The sequence below is a fragment of the Pleurodeles waltl genome, chromosome 6 (assembly GCF_031143425.1).
Source record: "Pleurodeles waltl isolate 20211129_DDA chromosome 6, aPleWal1.hap1.20221129, whole genome shotgun sequence".
Taxonomy (NCBI): domain Eukaryota; kingdom Metazoa; phylum Chordata; class Amphibia; order Caudata; family Salamandridae; genus Pleurodeles; species Pleurodeles waltl.
In genome coordinates, this window is record NC_090445.1 from 453482082 (window position 1) to 453501147 (window position 19066).

Sequence of the window (19066 nt, forward strand, 5' to 3'; positions counted from 1 at the left end):
AGCGCACAAAGTATGTAGTACAAATTTCTGTACTTTTTGAGGAAGATTAAGTGATTTGACCAGAATCACAAGATGTTGACCTAAGGTCAGAATTCAAACCTGCTTCCTCATGTTACAAAGTCGTCAGCTTTAGCGACTACGCCACATCTCCTCTCCATATATTCAAGTTTTCCTTCAATACATGGATACAGGTATCCTGACCCCATAGGACACATGGAAGAGTCCAGCAACCACTAATGAGCAAAAATTGTGCTTTTTTTCCCCCGACTGATCTGTGGATCCACCTCAGGGCTCAGCACAACCCTCCCCCCCACCCCACCCCACCCCCTCCCCTCCTGGGTAAATCCGTTAGGGATTCGGGAATCCAAAGCCCAAGGGAAAAAAACTACACTTGTTCATACACAAAAACCCCAGTGTGGCACAGGTAATGGGTGTGCGCAGCGTGGGCAGGGTGCATACCAGGCCTTGCGGCCAACTCCTGCAGTGTGTGGTGGTGGTGGTGGTGGTTGTATTAACGTTCAGTAATTATCTATTAATTTACATTAAAAAAATAGAAATTACAATGAGAAAACCAAAAGTTACAGGGACGTTATAATTAGGTTCACGTTTTACCCAAACAAAACTATAGAAATTCAGTATTTATAGTTATACTTATATTAAGAAACTATAACTCGTAGACTAAAGTTACTTTCTGGCACAAGTTATGTTATTTGAGATGTCATCAGTGATGTCACTCACCATGTCAGGAGTGATGTAATATTTGAGGACGTAAGCAGTGCATTGTGGGCATAAACTGTAGTTAGCTCAGGTTACTATAACTGCTGAATTTCTATGGATTTGTGTGTCTAAAATCTGAACCTTACTATAACATTCCTTTTACATTTTTTTCCAGTTAATTTCTAAGGTTTTTTTAATGCTATTTTCTAACTATATCATCCCTGTAACCTTTTGGTTTTAGTGAATATATATAAATATTTGCACACACACATATGTATGTGTGTGTGTATATATATATATATATATATGTGTGTGTATGTATATACGTGTGTGTGTGTGTACACACATATATATATATATATAGAGAGAATAATGCCACCTTAACCCCAAGATGGCTTTATAGGGCCACATTGCACGTTACTCGCTATGTATTTTATGTACTACATGATTTATTAATTAATTTTAGTACTCTTTTGAAAGATTTAAGGTATTTAGCAATATTTGCCTCAGACTGCAGATACTTCTGTCAATGTTTTGAAAATTGAGAATTTGGTTGTGCATTATGTGCTAAACTTTGAAAGTTGTTTTTTTATGCAGCCATATGTATTATTATATATCAAATTCTAAATTGTGTTTATCTTTTATAGTACATTCACACTATAGAATGGGTTTAACAAGGCACACATAAAGGAAGCACAGCGCAACGTGAGACACTAACTTTTTGCTGGCAGCGTTACTAATGTTTTTCATACGCTGGATTCATTGCTAGCTGCTTGCATAAAGGATGGGCATGCAAGGATGAGCTTGAACACATTTATGTGCTGTGACGCACAAAGAAGAGGTGGCAGAGATTGCTTGGGGTTTCTCAAATATGTTCCTGGGAAGATGTGGCATGTTCCTAATGTCTTCTGCTCATCTCACTCTCGAAGCACCCGGACATGTTTGAGCGTGCAGTTCTGAGGAAGCCATTGCAGAAGGTGTATGGAGTGACTGTGGATCTGTGGAGTATCGGCGTGACCTTCTATCATGCTGCAGTGGGCAACCTCCCTTTCATCCCTTACGGGGGGCCACGGAAGAACAAGGAAATCATGTAAGAGGGCCTCGGTGGGCGTAGTCTCTTTGGGTGAAAAGTACTGTAACGTTTTTTATTATAGTTCAACCTCAACATTTTTTAGAGTTTAATAATGGTTGGAAGAATTTAACAATTGTTAGCCCTGTTAGGGCTAGGTGATCAGAGCAAAACATGCAGATGAACATTGAGAAATCTGCAAATTCCAAAAATATTCCTTTCGGTGGTTTTGCTGCTGAATTCACATTGTCAGGACGACAGACAGTGGTACCACACTCCTCTGCTAGATGGATAGATCAGTCGACTTAGTGCCTTTGTGGAGATCTGGGGTGTCGCCACCAGGTCAGAGGTTTGCATCATAATCGTGCCAACAAAGCTGTTGATCTTTCCAGGGTTGATAAAGTGAGTGCCAATAAAAAGAAAGTGTTGAAAGTTATTTTAATAGATTGGAAACTAGGGAGGACTTCATTGAATGGCCTTGAAAGAAGCCACTAGCGCACAGTTAACATGTGATGATCCATATCTGGAGTTGAGTTGATGAGGAACCGGTTGTACACTAAGTTTTCTCATTGCTCGCCCACAGTAACAAGGGTGGGGCGGAGACACGTCCATTGAGACGAGGTTAGCTGAATCGAAAGTGGCAACGTTTACCCTCCTAGCCTTGAGTAGATGTGCTTGCTGTGGTGGTGTGGCTGTTGGAGAAACACGCCCATTCCCACATTCGTAAATGTACTGCAAGTCATATTGAAAGAGGAAGCTTGTCACCTACCAAGGAATCTTTTTTTCACAGTGATCTGGACTTGTGGTAAAATTGTTGACTGTGAAACCATAAGACCTGGACTCGAATCTAAAGATCCCCATTTACCCAGATGATGTAATAGTGGCCAAGCCGCTCTGTGTACCCGAGCTTTAGTTTAGCTTAGGGAGCATGTGGAAGTGTTTAGAGACCGGTCACATCACAGTATTTATATCAGTTCAGCGGGGGCAAGAAGATATTTACAAGCATGAATAGATAAGCAGTGGTTTCCCTGTCAAAGGATGAAAATGTCCTCCTTTCCATATTAGTTTTTATAGCTGGAGACGTAATTGACCTTAAGACCTGTTCCACTCATTGCTTTATAATGAATTAATCTGTAAAAGAGCAGTTACCGGAAAAGCAATATGTATGCCTACGTCACCTTCACTTGGCTAGATATGCTCTTTTCACTCTTGTAGGAGGTTTTGGTGTCAAAGCAACTGCTTGTCTGGTCTCTGTAGTGATTGCAAGTGTGCGGGAAGACATTCATTTCCATGGGATGGACCCAGCGCATGAGTGAAATTGGACATCCGATAGGGTGTTTGCTGCTAAGGGGTATGACAGGACCATCCAAGCCCGAAGGGCCTGGTGATCCTTCTCTGCCATGGACTGTCAATATAAAGTGCTACAGAAAGGCTTCCTGTCACAAGCTAGCCCTTCACAAAACAAATAAATAATTAATGACGTTTGCGTGCCCTGTCGAGGATATTTGACGTCATCTAAGATTTGCTATGTACACAGAAAGTAAAAAAATGTGTGCTTGGTGAATAGAGTCACAAATAAAGTGTGCTGTGTTTGTCCAAGGAGGAGCCAAGGAGATGCCTCTGCTGATCACCTAACATTGTGATTTTTTGTTCTTCAGGCATCGGATAACAACCGAGAAGCCACCTGGCGCCATCTCTGGTGTGCAGAGGAGGGAGAATGGACCAATCGAATGGGCATATGAACTGCCCATCAAGTGCCGGCTTTCAGCGTAAGTATGTGAGCGGGAACTCGGTGTGACGTTACGCGTCTCCCTACCATATGTAAGAAAATATTTCTTTCTATAATTGTGTATGTGCACAGCAGCCAGCTTTGCACTGTCACAAACCTGATTTGGAAAAAATGTTTTGCAAATCCCAACATCTTGTATGATTTCCAAATAGGTACTTTTAGTTGTATTGCAGTGCTTAACGTGACACCTTTGGGTTTGAGCTTTTGCTTTTAGAAATTGGACAGTACTTTTGTACCTGCCTGCATTCAGTGATCAAAAGGAGGTATCAAAAGGAGGTAGGATTTCCAAGTTTTAAGTCTACTAATTTGCCTATTTTAGAAGTCCCTAGCAGGGATTTCAGATGACATGTAGTCCAATGATGACTTTAAAATAAACCACATTACATACTTCTTGCCTTGATGAGAAGAAAGGTCCCTATGACTTGCTTCTGACTCAGATAGCATGATTAGAAATAAATGAAATGAAGTAAATGAAAAGTATTTGTGAGCCATTACTAGTTTCACCCTCTTTAACTCATCTCTTCACCAGTAAATATCCCTGTGCAGTACAGTGAAGCTATGTCTATAACTACTTCAGGATGGGCACCTGGCTTTTTAAAACATTAGATGTCTTTCAAAGGCTTGTTAGTAACTTTCATTTTTCCTCGGGGAGCTGTGTTTCACCTCTTATTAGGGTCAATCCACAACTGCCCCAAAATCAGTAGGACGACTTAACTGAGTCACTGGGCTGTAGTTTTGCCAAAAATGGTGTTGGCAATATTAATATTCTAAATCAGTATTGTTGGCAAGTATGGAGAAGATGCCAACAACACACAACGTCGGATTTTCTAGGCTTCTATGACTACTACTAAAGGAACAGTCAAAACTATTAAAAAAAAATGATAAAGCCAGTAGGTCTGGTCTTAAGCTTATGTATTATGTCAAGATTATGTAAACAGCATCCTTGCATGCCTACGTAGTGTATTAAAGCCGGATCTATTGGCTTTGGCGGTGCTTGTTTATTAGTGTACACGAAGTGCTCCAAGAAGTAGAATTTGAGGCCTGACTAAAATATTAAAAAGCCTTGTGCAGTGCAAATGCATAAAGAAATTAACTGCTTGTTGCATGTGACTTATGTATGACAAAGAATTCTATCAGTGATGTTTTTCTGTACATTTAAAATGTAAATAGTCCCTCATACATTGCAATTCAAGCACTCGGTACGAGGCCGAATGATACACCAAACAGCAAATAGCTTGAGATGATAGAAAAATACACCTCAGGGTGGAGCCCATTTAAAATGAATATTTTTATAGAATTGCTAACAGTAGGATTTGCACGTAGTTGTGCTGACATGCCAGATCTAAAAATAACAAGGCTAGGCTTTGAGTTGTGCACAGGAGGAAGCATTGTGTGTTAAGCTGGAGGCAAGGGTGTGTGAAGGTTAAAGGAAGAAATATTGGAGGAAGTAGCATGCCGCCACCTGCACTTTTTGTGGGGAGCTGACGGCTTGAGGAAAACACACAGCTAAAAGCAAAGTTTTAGAAACAACCAAAAACATCCTAAAACAATGTCATTTTCATTTTTGTTACGACTCTGTGCCAAACTACACATCCCATTTTATGCACGTGTCTTGTAAATTATATTACCTAGCCAAAAGAGTAACAAAGTCAGTAATTGCATACTGGGCAACAGTATCACACAGTAACTTGTACTGACCAAAGTAACAAATACTGGAAATGCTAATAGGTCTGGCCGAAGGTGTGCCAAAGGCAAACCCGTCTGCGCTCGTCCGAGCTGGGACCGCGCTCAGCGTCAGCCAAGCTGCTGGTTTGCGGCCTGCTTCCAGGCGGCCTCTACTCTATACGAGTGAAGCTTTTTTTGCTATGGGTTGCCCAGGGAGTTCACTGAATTGCAGTCGGTTGGATCCATCTTTCGTCGTAAGTGGGACAATTTGTCCCAGCTGTTTTGGGAGATCTCCAATCATAAGACTATTGACAATGCTTCTGCTTCATCCTCTTTCAAGGACATGGGGGTTCGAAATCAAAGGTGTGAAACACTTATTGGTGCTAGACCCTTAGTTAAAAACAAATTCGAATTCTTTGAATTCCTGCAAGCTCATCTTATCGATATTGCGTTTATCACTGAAAGACGGACAGATCCACACTCAGGCCTAGACTTGGCTTTGGCTATCCCCGAGGGCTTTTCATTTTTTAGGTTAGACCCCGCTGGCAAGTGGGGCGAGTGCTTAGCAGTTGTTTATAAAAATCACCCAAAGGGCTCCTTTTTCACCATCCACTCTTCCCCCCACTATGGGGCTTTGAATTTTAAAAGTATTCTTAATCACCATACATCCTTCAATAGCTTTAATCTACCAGCCACCAGGACCGAAGCCTGCATTTATTTAAAGTCTAAGCGGATTGTTAGAGGTCAAGGGTGATTCAGATAACTTCAGTTCACTTCCACTTAGACAATGCACTGGATAGAGACTCTGATAATCTTCTTGATGTAATGAACAGCCTTGTACTGAATCAGCTGGTCTCCAGTCCATTTTGTACATCAGGGCATACGCTAGATGGCATTTTTTCTGATAACCTCTCTTTTCCCTGAAGTATTACCTCTTAAGTTGTCGGACCATGCAACAGTCATGTTTAACATTCAGTCTGTGAACAGAAGTGTCAAAATGTCAGCCCACTTAGCGAGCTCTCACCACCGCTACTGGCACAAAATTGATTCAGTGCATTTGAATGAGGTTCTCACATCATCTGTGCCGATTGCATCCAGTCACCTCGATGATGATATTCAGACTTATAATGCGTGGCTAAATGCAACCACCAATCACTTGGTCCCTCCTAAATTGTTACTTAACCGTTGGCAATTTCCTACTCAGCCTTGGTTTTCGGAGAAGCTCTGGCTTTTAAAACAGGCTTGTAGAAGTTGTGAGCATCATTGTAGACTTCACTATGATCCTAGTGAAAAATTGTTATATAAACTAAAGCTTTCCGAATTCAAGACAGCAATTCTGACGGAGAATTCCACTTAATTCGCGCAAAAATATATGGCTGCTAAAAATTCCACAAAGGAACTCTTCTTAACTGTCAATGAGCTAGCCAGTTTTGAAGATCAGGGAAAGACTGTGAGTTCCCCATCTCTTTGTGACAACATTGCATTTGCGCTTCAATCTAAAGTGCTGGATATCTTCAATAACTTCAACAACATCTAAGCTCCGCCATCTCTCCATTTGAAAAAGGATGTTGCTCCTGATGCAGTATCTATTAGGTTCTCTAATTTCTCTCCTCTAAATACAGATCAAGTACATGAGTTAATTCTAACCACCCAATCAGGTTCAACCCTGTGCCCTTCTCCTCCGAAGGTCCTGCAGTCAGTATCTAAAACGATTGGCAATCATCTGACTCCTATCTTCAATGAAATGTTTCGGCAAGGCTACTTCCCAAAAGCTTGGAAGGAAGCCTCCATTTTGCCTTTGTTAAAAAAAAAACCTAATCTTAACCCTTTGGACTGTAACAACTATCGTCCTAGCTCCCATCTTCCCTACCCTTACAAACTTGTGGAAAAGGTAACCAATATCTTTAATTAAATCTAACTGTTTGTTAAATCATACTCAGTTTGGCTTCGGAAGCCAACACAGCACTGAGACAGCTGTGCTAACTACTGCTGAAGAACTGAGGGTCCTTCTAGATAAGGGTGGTATGGTAGCACTGATCATGTGTGATCTGTCGGTGGTCTTTGACACAGTCAATAACAGGGATTTGATTGACTGTGTCCAATCTCTTGGCATTGGAGGCCTTGCCTTAGACCTCCTTAAGTCTTTTCTTTTGTAGAGACAGCAATCTGTAGGCTTGGATAATTTCACCTCCAGTTCCTTTGCTTTTCCCTGCAGGGTTCTTCTTTAAGCCCTCCCTCTTCAACCTGTATGTGACCCCGCTAGCTTCATTGATCATATCCTTTGGCTATTCTGTAGTCATTTATGCAGACGACACTCAGATTGTTGTCTTTGTCTCTGGAAACGAGTATGCAGATCTGTGGCAAGTGGACGCAACTATGTTTTCTAGATGTATGCGCCAGATCAGTCAGTGGGTGGCAAATAACAATCTAAAATTAAACTCTAGCAAAACTGAAGTCCTGCTTTTAGGGAACACAATTCCTTCTGGACCCCAGACTGGTGGCCTCCCGAGCCGGGCAGACTCTGGTCCCAGTATCCAAAGTGTCCTCTACGATAAGAGGCTTTCATTTGATAAGCAAATTAATTCAGTTAAATCTTCTTGCGTTCTCATTTTGAAAACTCTAAGAAAGGTTCTTCCTTTCATCCCTATCGAGTTGAGGAAACTAGTAGTCACTGGACTCATTCTCTGGAAACTGGACTACTGTAATGCCCTGTATATGAATCTTCAAAAGCGGCTATTAAATAAACTACAATATTGAAGAAGGCCGCAGCCTGTCTTTTAGGAATCCCTAAACATCAATCCGCGCCTGATGCCTTGGTCCAGCTGCATTGGGTCCCTGTACATAAGCACATTTATTTTAAAGGGTTATTATGTGTAGCTTTTAAAGCTCTTCATGGCCTAGGACCACAATACCTAAAGAACAAATTCATTTGGTACATGCCAGCAAGACCTCTGAGGTCTTCATTGGCTCGTAACATGTTAGTTCCCCAGTTTAAGAAAGCCTGATGGGGTGGACGTAGTTTCACTTATGGGACTTCCAAACTATGCAGTTCCCTCCCTGAAGATCTGAAGAACTGCTCATCCCTCTATTGCTTTAGGAAAAAGCTTAAAATCTGGCTTTTTTATCTTTGAAAGAAGGCTCTACTTTACCCCACTTGTTTTCTATCTGTAGTTTAGTACCATGGCACCCTTGGGTATACATGTGCTTTATAAAGTTTATTTTCATTTCATTATAAATGAAAGTGCCTCTACAGTCACTGATGATGCACTCTCTTATTCATCATTGCACTCATCCATCCACCCACTGACTCATTTGTCCTTTCTCCCAATTACGTATCCATAATAAAACAGGCACACAATCTCACCAAGCATACACCAGAATGACAATCTGGGAAAAGCTGAGGGTGCTCTCCCAAAAATGGAAAAGAAGGCAATAAATGAAAGTTAACCTATAAATGGAAACATTTCAAACTAAATGACTGATCCACCAGTCCAGGCACTGAAGTGCACTCGTCATCCGGTGGATGTGCGCATGTGGTCAAGCAAAATGCCATCACTCACAGGGCAATAGAGCCAACGGCAGAAATGGGCAAACCCATTATCTGTTGAGTATGCCGTCATAAGGAGAAGCAGAATGTAAATGGCATGGCACTCAAGGAGAGGAAGGCTGACCCAAAGACCTATTATGTATGTATGTATGTATATATTTATATACCTATACATGTACGTGTGTGTGTGTGTATATATGAGGGATTCCTGATATTGCTTGCCGTGAATTCTCTATTGGAATAAATAAACAGAACAAGGCACAACTTCGGAGTGCGTTTTTTTTTCTTTTTGGTAAATACAGAAAGATTCAACTAAACAAGACACGGTCATCCTACCGCTTCTTATACTGTGTATATATATATATATATATATATATCACAAATCGGTCTGTGAAAGCCACCTCGCTCCCTCTGCCGGTGCAGCATTCAGGCTAGACCAGGCCTGTAACAATACTGCAATTAAAAATGAAACACCACACTCTTGTGACTTTGTATACTGCTGTTTTATTCTTGCATAAAACACAATCCAAACCACCCATGGTTTGGATTGGGTTTTATGCAAGAAAAAAGGCAGTATACGAAGTCACAGGAGTGCGGCTTTTCTTTAGGAATTGCAATATATATATATATATAGCTAGAAGCATTTTGAAATAACTTCATAAATTGCGTAATATCGACATGATGATTTACACATAACACCGTGCTTTTACAATGTCCCCGCAGTCATAACAGGTTCAATACCAATTCCCCCACCCCCCCAAAATAACTTTTGCAACAACAAAAAATCAGTCAAAATTAGTAAACTTTAAACCCACTCTGATTATAACCATTCCACATTTTGCCATACATACGATTTCCAATCCTTTATTGAGGGGGTAGCATCAGGGACAATAGACACCATTTAATACCACATTTAAACTTTGAATCCCTTTACATTAGTGTTACACAATGCCCTATTATCAATTCTGCCCCAGTGTGCTGAATAAGACCCTACCAGGAACTCGTACAACACTTTCCACGTCACAGTTTTACTTTTACAATTACCTCCATGACCAGTTGCACTACCTGTTTTATGCTATTCTATGCAACCGGTCCTGTATGAACTGCAAAGAAAAAAATGAAACAATTACAAATCAATTAAAACTTTCTTGCAGGAAGGAAAGAGGGAGGGGCAGCAGATATTCTCATTATATGAACACATGTAACCCAGTATCAACATTAAGACCATTCGGTTCTAATAAATCTAACTTCAAATGTATTGTGCTGCTAATCTTCTTGACGCCTTCCTTCAATGTCTTCCTCTTGGGCTCCTAGGGATGGACTCTATTACCCTATATTTGAATCTCTCAAAATCTCCCTGGTGTATCTTCCATGAATGTCTGGCTACCGGATAAGTATTGTCTCCATTTTCCATCACCCTCAACTTCTGCAAAATCCGTTTGTGTGCCTGTAAAATGGTACTACCTATAAACACCATGTCACAATCACATTTAAGCGTATAAACAGCAAATTCAGTTTTACATGTAATGTGTTTGTTTACCCTCCATACCTGTCCAAAGGGTGTTCTTATTGATGTTACATCCTTCCCTTATCTACAGGTTTTACACTTCTTAAATTTAAAAAAAGCACATTTTCAGTTTCAACCACAAACCACAGCTGCTCCTTATAGCACTCTTTACTAGTGTAGACCGGTAAAGAGCGATATAAGGAGAAGCAGTGTTGTGTTTAAATTATCATGTCAGTATTATGTTGTTATTTTGCAATGCTTGGACATTATAAAATGGCTGCCATGTTCTTCAGCAGATTAAGCAATATTCAGTTCTGGTCCATCCTCAGTTTTGATGAATGTTTTTTTTTTTTTTTAAACAACAAAACATGGAATAACTGTGACAAAGGTCCTGAGAGGACCGAAACGTGCTGGTTGGCGTTAGCCATAATAAATCTTTGCCATAGCACATTTGCTGGGAGTGCCTTTACTTCTTTATTCGGAGAAATGTTGTGGTTGGATTGAAGACGTGCTGGCTGTCATGCCGCAGCGAGCACCAGCAACGATTTGGTGCACGGCATCACCGCCGGCTGTTCTATTTGAGATATATATATGTGTGTGTGTGTATATATCTATGTGTGTGTGTATATATATATCTATATGTGTGTGTGTGTGTGTGTGTGTATATATATCTGTGTGTGTGTATATATGTGTATATATATATGTGTGTGTGTGTGTATAGATATATATGTGTGTGTGTGTGTGTATATGTGTGTATATATATATATGTTCGATGGCATGTGTAGCTGCAGATACACATGCTGTGCACATCCCGCCATCTGGTGTTGGGCTCGGAGTGTTACAAGTTGTTTTTCTTCGAAGAAGTCTTTTCGAGTCACGAGACCGAGGGACTCCTCCCATTTCGACTCCACTGCGCATGGGCGTCGATTCCATCTTAGATTGTTTTTTTTCCGCCATCGTGTTCGGACGTGTTCCTTTTCGCTCCATGTTTCGGGTCAGAAAGTTAGTTAGAATCTCGGAAAAAACGTCGGTATTGTTTGCGTTCGGTATCGGGTTAGTTACAACAGATCGACACCGAATTTTTAAGAGCTCCGGTGGCCCTTTGGGGTTTTTTCGATTCCCCCGTCGGGGCCTGGTCGGCCCGGCCACGTGTGACTTCAAGGCTGATGGAACGGACCCCATTCCGCTTCTGTCCAAAATGCCATAACAAGTATCCGTATACGGATCAGCATCTGGTCTGTAACTTGTGCTTGTCTCCAGAGCACAAGGAAGATACTTGTGAAGCCTGTCGAGCGTTTCGGTCGAGGAAGACATTAAGAGACCGAAGAGCCAGAAGACTGCAGATGGCATCGACGCCGACAGGACAAGAGCATTTCGAGGAGGAAGAGGAAGCTTTCTCTATCCACGAGTCGGACTCGGAGGAGCTCGAGGCCGAAGAAATGCCAAAAACCGTGAGTAAGACGTCGAAACATAAGACTCACGAGAAGTCAACAAAAGCCCAGGGGACGCCACCGCCAACAGGCCATGGCTTAACCCAAAAAATAGGTGACCGATCCAAGGCACCGAAAAAGTGCACGCTTGCGGCGAAGTCATCCGACTCCGGTTGAGATACGGCCACACAGCAATCTCGGACCCGAGACATCGGCTCAGAAAAATTTCGGCACCTGGACAGCGGCACCGAACAAGTTCGGCACCGAGACACCACCACGCCGAAAATTAAAAAGGTTTCTTCGGAGCCTAAAAAGACGTCCGAAAAAGTTTCGGTTCCGAAACATCCAGCCTCGGAGCCGAAAACAGGTTCCTATACAGAGGAACAAGGATTGTCCTCCCAAATGCAAAAACATAGATTTGGAGAGGAACTTGAAGCAGTAGAGCCAGACCATACTCAAAGAAGGCTCCACATTCAAGAAGACACAGGGAAGATAACCACTCTTCCCCCAATTAAAATAAAAAGAAAACTTGCCTTTCAAGAAAAGGACAAGCAGCCACAAGCAAAGGTAGCAAGGAAAACAACTCAACCACCATCAGTGCACACATCACCGGTAGCAACTCCTCCACTGATGCACTCCCCGACTCATACTACAATGAGTCAAGATGATCCCGATGCATGGGACCTTTACGATGCTCCAGTATCGGACAACAGCCCAGACTCGTACCCTGCCAGGCCGTCCCCACCTGAGGACAGTACATCTTACACACAGGTGGTCGCAAGGGCAGCTGCTTTCCATAACGTCACCTTGCATTCCGAACCAATTGAGGATGACTTTTTGTTTAACACGCTATCCTCCACTCATAGCCAATACCAAAGCCTACCTATGCTCCCAGGAATGCTAAAACATTCAAAACAAATCTTTCAGGATCCTGTTAAAGGCCGAGCCATAACTCCAAGGGTGGAGAAAAAATACAAGCCACCGCCAACAGATCCAGTTTATATTACAATGCAGTTAACACCAGACTCAGTAGTTGTCGGGGCAGCTCGTAAGAGAGCAAACTCTCATACCTCGGGGGACGCACCACCTCCAGACAAGGAGAGTCGCAAATTTGATGCTGCGGGCAAAAGGGTTGCAGCACAAGCAGCAAACCAGTGGCGCATTGCCAATTCACAAGCACTTTTGGCAAGATACGATAGAGCTCACTGGGATGAGATGCAACATTTCATAGAACACTTACCCAAGGAGTTCCAAAAAAGAGCACAACAAGTGGTGGAAGAAGGACAAAGTATCTCTAATAATCAGATACGGTCTACAATGGATGCAGCAGATACGGCTGCAAGGACAGTAAATACTGCAATAACAATAAGAAGGCACGCATGGCTACAAGCCGTGCTAAATATGCCATTTAATGAACAGCAGTTGTTTGGGCCGGAAGTCGACACTGCTATTGATAAACTCAAAAAAGACACTGATACAGCAAAAGCCATGGGCGCACTCTACTCCCCGCAGAGCAGAGGCACATTTCGCAAATGGGGGGGGTTTTGAGGGCAACCTACAGAAACCACAACATCACAAACAAGGCCCACTTACCAAAGCCAGTATCAGCGGGGAGGTTTTCGGGGGCAATATAGAGGGGGACAATTCCAGAAAAATAGAGGAAAGTTCCAAAGCCCCAAAACTCCTCAAAATAAGCAGTGACTTACAAGTCACACATCCCCATCACATAACACCTGTGGGGTGGAGACTAAGCCAATTTTACAAACATTGGGAGGAGATAACAACAGATACTTGGGTACTAGCAATTATCCATCATGGTTATTGCATAGAATTTCTTAAATTCCCTCCAACAGTCCCACCGAAAACACACAGTATGTCAAAACAACATATAGATCTTCTAGGACTAGAAGTTCAAGAGTTGCTCCAAAAAGAAGCAATAGAATTAGTACCAAAACAAGAATTAAACACAGGAGTTTACTCACTGTACTTTCTAATACCCAAAAAAGACAAAAGGCTAAGACCTATACTAGATCTCAGAACATTAAATACATACATCAAATCAGACCACTTTCACATGGTTACATTACAAGAAGTAATCCCACTGCTCAAACAACAAGACTACATTTATTATTATTTTTTTTTATTTATTTTTTTTAAAACATGTTTTTATTCGTTTTTCAAAACAAAAAGCCATACATTTCCTTGCAAATAAAGTCATTGTTACAGTTCAACATCAATTTGCGGTGTGTCATCCGGCTTTCCCCTATTAGTATCTATCTATAAACTAAACTACTAAGAACTTGTGTGCACTTCCCGGCCCGCTAAACCTGCCCGACACTGTCAATCCAACGCCACGTAAGGAGAGGCGTACAGGTGCAGCGTGGATCTATCGCCCCCGGTGATCAGAGCCCCCGACACCCCCCACACGGGAGCAGGGGGGGGGGGGGCGAAGGAACCCAGCGTAGGAGGGAAGGGGGGAGGGGGGGGGGAAGAGGACAAGGCGGGAGGATCCCATGATGCAGAGCTCTGCGCTAATGTCCATTGGTCAAGTGTGCAGAACTATTGGTGCCTTGGCATGCTTGTGTTGGGGGGGGGGGGCGAGCCGTCAGGTCATCAGTGTTGGTGAGGTATTAATGCAAGATGTGTGTGTGCCTCCAAGTGCATTGTTATCTTTCTGCAGAGGGCTAGGCCCTCAGCCCGCTAAGTGGGCACAGCTGACTATAATTCAGGGGGGTCTTTCGTCATTTTTAGCTTCCAACCTGGAGACTAATACACCCCAGGCCTCCTCTCCCATCCGACCCAGACCCCTACGGGCTAAGTTTATTAGCAACTGATGCTCAGCGCGAGCCCAGCGTAGCGTGAGGGCAAGCCAGACTTTTAAGTCAGGCATGTTACGAGCCTTCCAGCTCATAGCTATCAGTCTTTTGTAGATTACATACGCTAAGTCTACAAACCTGTGTGAGTGTTTATTTCTTTTCGTTCTTGGCCTCAGTCCAAGTAAGCAGGACCTGGGATCCATGTTCAAGTTGAGCCCCGTGATCTCCGCTAAGGTTTTAACCACCCTCTCCCAGCCCCCTCCCAGCCTCGGGCACTCCCAGACCATGTGATAGAACTGTGCTGCTGTTTTTTTGCATCTGGGGCAGGCTGGATCCGACCCGGGGAACATACGTTTGATCCTGGCCGGTGCCAGGTATGTCTGATGTAAGTAATTAAACTGTGTATATCTGAATCTAGGGTTTCTTGATACCTCTCGTGTGTGGCTCAAAGCTTTTGACCATTCTGACTCAGAGACCGGGTTGGGCAATACACTGTCCCACTTCTCCCTGACTTTCTGCAGGTTGTCACCCGGGGGTTTGTTCAGAAGCTTGTAAAGGTTTGATACTGCTTTTACTTGGGAGTCACACCTCAGCATGTGATGCAGGGTAGCTGTGATATCAGGCTCTGAGTCGACTGATGCCCATGTTTTCCTGATTGCATGACATATTGCGTGATATGCCAGGAACTGCCCACGATTAATCCCTGTGAGGGCCTGTATAGCTTCGAAGGTCATCAATTTCCCTTCCTCGAAGCAATCTCCCACTTCATTTATACCCGCCTCTAGCCAAGTTATGGGTGAAAATGAACCCGCGTCTGTCCAACCGGGGAGCCACTCCAGTGGGAGGAGTGGAGAGTAAGGAAATGCTTTACTCCCCCCTTGGACATACTTCTTCCAGTATGAATGTGCCGTTAACATCAATGGATTGGTGCATGTGCTTTTATTCTGCTTATCCAGCAGCCAGGTCAGTATTGGAGAGTCTTGAAGACGGGACTTCAGCCATATAGTTTCTGCTGAACTAGGCCTATGTAGCCAATATAAAATCCACTGCAGCTGTGCTGCCGCGGAATAGAGCTCGAAGTTTGGAGCGCCCAGTCCACCCATTGCTACCGGATGGTGCAGCGTGGTCAGTGCAACCCGCCTTCTGCCCTCACCCCACACCAGCTGCAGTAGAATAGAGTTCAGACCGATAAAAAAACTTTTGGGGATAGTGATTGGTAGGGCCGCAAAATAATACAACAGTCTAGGTAATATCAACATATTTGCTATAGCTACCTTACCCAGTGGTGAGAGTGGTAATTTATTCCAGAAGCATAACGAGCTCTTTACAGAAGATACTGCTCTCCCCAGATTTCCATCCCTTAGATCTTCAGGCTTATGGTAGACATTGATCCCTAGATATTTAAATGTGTGAAAACACCATTTTAGGTGACCCGTTGGAACATTTTCTTGCCTCACAGGGGGCCAGCTGACTGGTGGGAATATACAGGATTTCCCCCAGTTAACCATTAAACCAGATAACCTTCCGAACTCAGACAGTAGCGACATCACTGGGGCCAATGCATCTTCTGCCCTGCGTACGTATATCAGGGCATCATCTGCGTATAATGATATGGAGTGGAGAGTACCATTCCTTGACACCCCCCATTCTTCTTTTTTGGCCCGGACGCGTGCAGCTAGCGGTTCCATTGCCAAGGCAAATAGGAGGGGGGAGAGCGGACAACCCTGTCTTGTTCCTCTGCAAATCGAGAAAGCATCTGATACCACTCCTCCCGTCTTTACCCTAGCCTGCGGGGCAGTATATAAAATGCGTACCCAGTTTATGAATTTTGGGCCAAGGCCCAATAACTGCATGGTGGCGAACAGGAAGTCCCATTCTAATGTATCAAACGCTTTTTCTATATCAAGCGATATCACCGCTTCCTCGAGTGCAGTCGGGAGGGAGTCACCCATCACGCTGAGCAGCCTCCGAATGTTTAGGAAGGTGCTACGTTTCGGGATGAATCCATTCTGGTCCTCGTGTACCAGGATATGCATGTAGGGAGCTAACCTATTAGCCAGAATTTTGCCCAATATCTTACAGTCCAGGTTCAACAGTGAGAGGGGCCTGTAGGATCTGACATCAGTGGGGTCACGCCCAGGCTTTGGGAGGACCACTATCATTGCCTCTCTCATCGAGGGGGGCAGGTTTCCGTTGACCTCTGCTTCCTCGAATATTTTCAGGAGATATGTGTTAAGGTGTGTCGCAAACGTGGAGTAATATTCTGACGGCAGTCCGTCCGTCCCTGGGACTTTATTCCTAGGTAATTGTTCGAGGGCCTTGTTGAGTTCCCCCAACGTGATGGGGGCTTCTAAGACTCCCTGTCAGTGTTTGTTAGTTGGGGCAGGGGAGAGTCTGCTAGGAAGGACTCAAGCTGTTGGATGGTACATGATGTACTTTTGGTGTATAATTGTGTATAGTATTCCCTGAACGCATCATTTATATTTACCTGTGTGGTGGCTATTGCGCCTACGCCTGTAATTATCGACCCTATTGGAGGGCACCGACGGTCCTCCCGCAACAGCCACGCGAGCAGCCTACCAGATCTATCGCCTTCCGCCTGTAGTCTAGCCATGTGATGTTTGTGATCGTGTAGGCGTAATGTAGCATCAGCCTTTGCATGTTCCGCGCGCGTTTCCCTCAGAGCCGAGTATGGCGTTACATTGCAAGCAACTGCGTTTTCTAATGCCCTTAGCTTTTCCTCCAGTTTGCTAACCTCTGCATGAAGTGTACGCCTAACCCCCCATGTAGTGGAGATACAATGCCCACGGATTACCACTTTGTGTGCATCCCATTCTGTTGCCCTTAAATTTGTGGTGCCGGTGTTAGATTCCCAATACTGTTTTAGCGCTGTCCTCAGTGCATCTATGAATGCAGGGTCGTGTAATGCTTCCACTTGTAGCCTCCACGTTGGGATAGTATGGCGCCTCCTGCCCCAATCCAAAGTGATACTGAGCGGTGAGTGATCTGATAATGTCTTGGCTAGGTAGTCTGTACCGCTGACCCCCGTGCAGATCTCCTGAGTGCCCCAGAACAAATCAATCCTTGTGTGTACCTTATGAGGAGCTGAGTAAAAAGAATACTCCCTAATTTGTGGATGTTTCATACCCCATATGTCGTGAAGGCCCATATTACTGGCCCATGACAATAGTGGACGGCCGAGGAGTCTGATTGCTGTTGAATGTGTGGGGGGATTTGACCTGTCTAATGCTGGGTCTGGCGTGCAGTTAAAGTCTCCTCCCCATATAGCAGGTGATTCGGGATGCGTTAATAGCGTTGGGGTAAGTGAACTCAGGAACTCAGATAGTGCGCTGTTAGGAGCGTATACCCCTATGATTGCCAGTTGTTTGCCGTCCAGTTTGCCCTCCACCACCACATACCTGCCCTCTTTATCTATCTTGCATGAAGTTTGAGTAAAGGGGACATTCCCTGCTATCCATATGAGAACCCCCCTCGCAAATGATGAATAGGATGTACCCACTATCTGACCTCCGCATTTAGCGCGTAGATCCTGCAAGTCTGGGTCACGCAGATGAGTCTCTTGTAAGATTGCAATATGCGTGCAATGGCGTTTAAGTCTTGTGTGCACCCTTGACCTCTTACTCGGGGTCCCCAATCCCCTGACATTCCAGGTGATTATGACATATTTGTACGCTCTATGAGCAGTGGGTTGGGCCATCATTCACTTGAGGGTAAACGAATGTCCTGCCCCCCTACCCCCGGGAGGCCTCCCCCGACCCCCCACCACACCCCCCACCCGGGTCCCACACCACAGGGCGAATAGCTAATATTATGGTCAGGCCGGTAGTGCACAAACTAACGATTACCCACTTCCCCACTCCAACTGGATCCCAACCCCAACTGTGAATTTGCAACAAGCAACACACCCATAGTGGGTGTGGGTAAAGATATATCCGCATGGATATCTGCGGGGGGCAATAATACTATCCGGATGCGGCTCATTTTAGGGGCTCGCATCCTTTTGCGGACGCAGTCCGCAGTTGTCTTAGGGCACTCCAAGGGCACGGCCCCGCAGGCCTCCCCCGTACCGAGCCACCACTCGCGCCTAGTACGGATAGAGGCGTTATCACCAGGAACAAACAAGCAAGGATACATAAGTTCAGGTGATGTTACCACCTATTTCAGGAGAAAGTCGCAATTTTAGATTCTGTGCTCCAGACTTGGAGGTTGGTCCCCACTCGGGGGGATAGTTCGGTGGTGAACATTTAAAGTATGTCTGCGGATCTGGGGGTGATCTCCGGGCCCCTCACACCCTCCGTTAGTGTAGAGTACGAGCTGAACGAGTCCGAATCCGACCCCTCCACCGGGTGGGTCATGAGCAACTCGAAAGAATTCTGAGTTAACAGGGGGGTTTCTTTGAGGGCTCTTGCTCTCTCTTCCGCCGCCTGCTCCTCCGTGGGCTGGCCCCTGGTATGTTTCTTGGAACGTTTCCTTTGTTTCGTCGTTGTCCAGTTTGCATCCCCCCC

At 44.2% G+C, this 19066-nt stretch overlaps 1 protein-coding gene across 1 annotated transcript in view; it reads left to right on the forward strand.

Moving 5' to 3' along the window:
- IKBKE (inhibitor of nuclear factor kappa B kinase subunit epsilon) overlaps positions 1-19066 on the forward strand; it is a 181855-nt gene that overhangs the window by 45110 nt on the left and 117679 nt on the right. Inside the window, exons 7-8 of the mRNA XM_069238581.1 lie at positions 1647-1807; positions 3445-3555. Coding sequence (XP_069094682.1) covers positions 1647-1807; positions 3445-3555 — 272 coding nt within the window. The remainder of the gene's footprint in view (positions 1-1646; positions 1808-3444; positions 3556-19066) is intronic.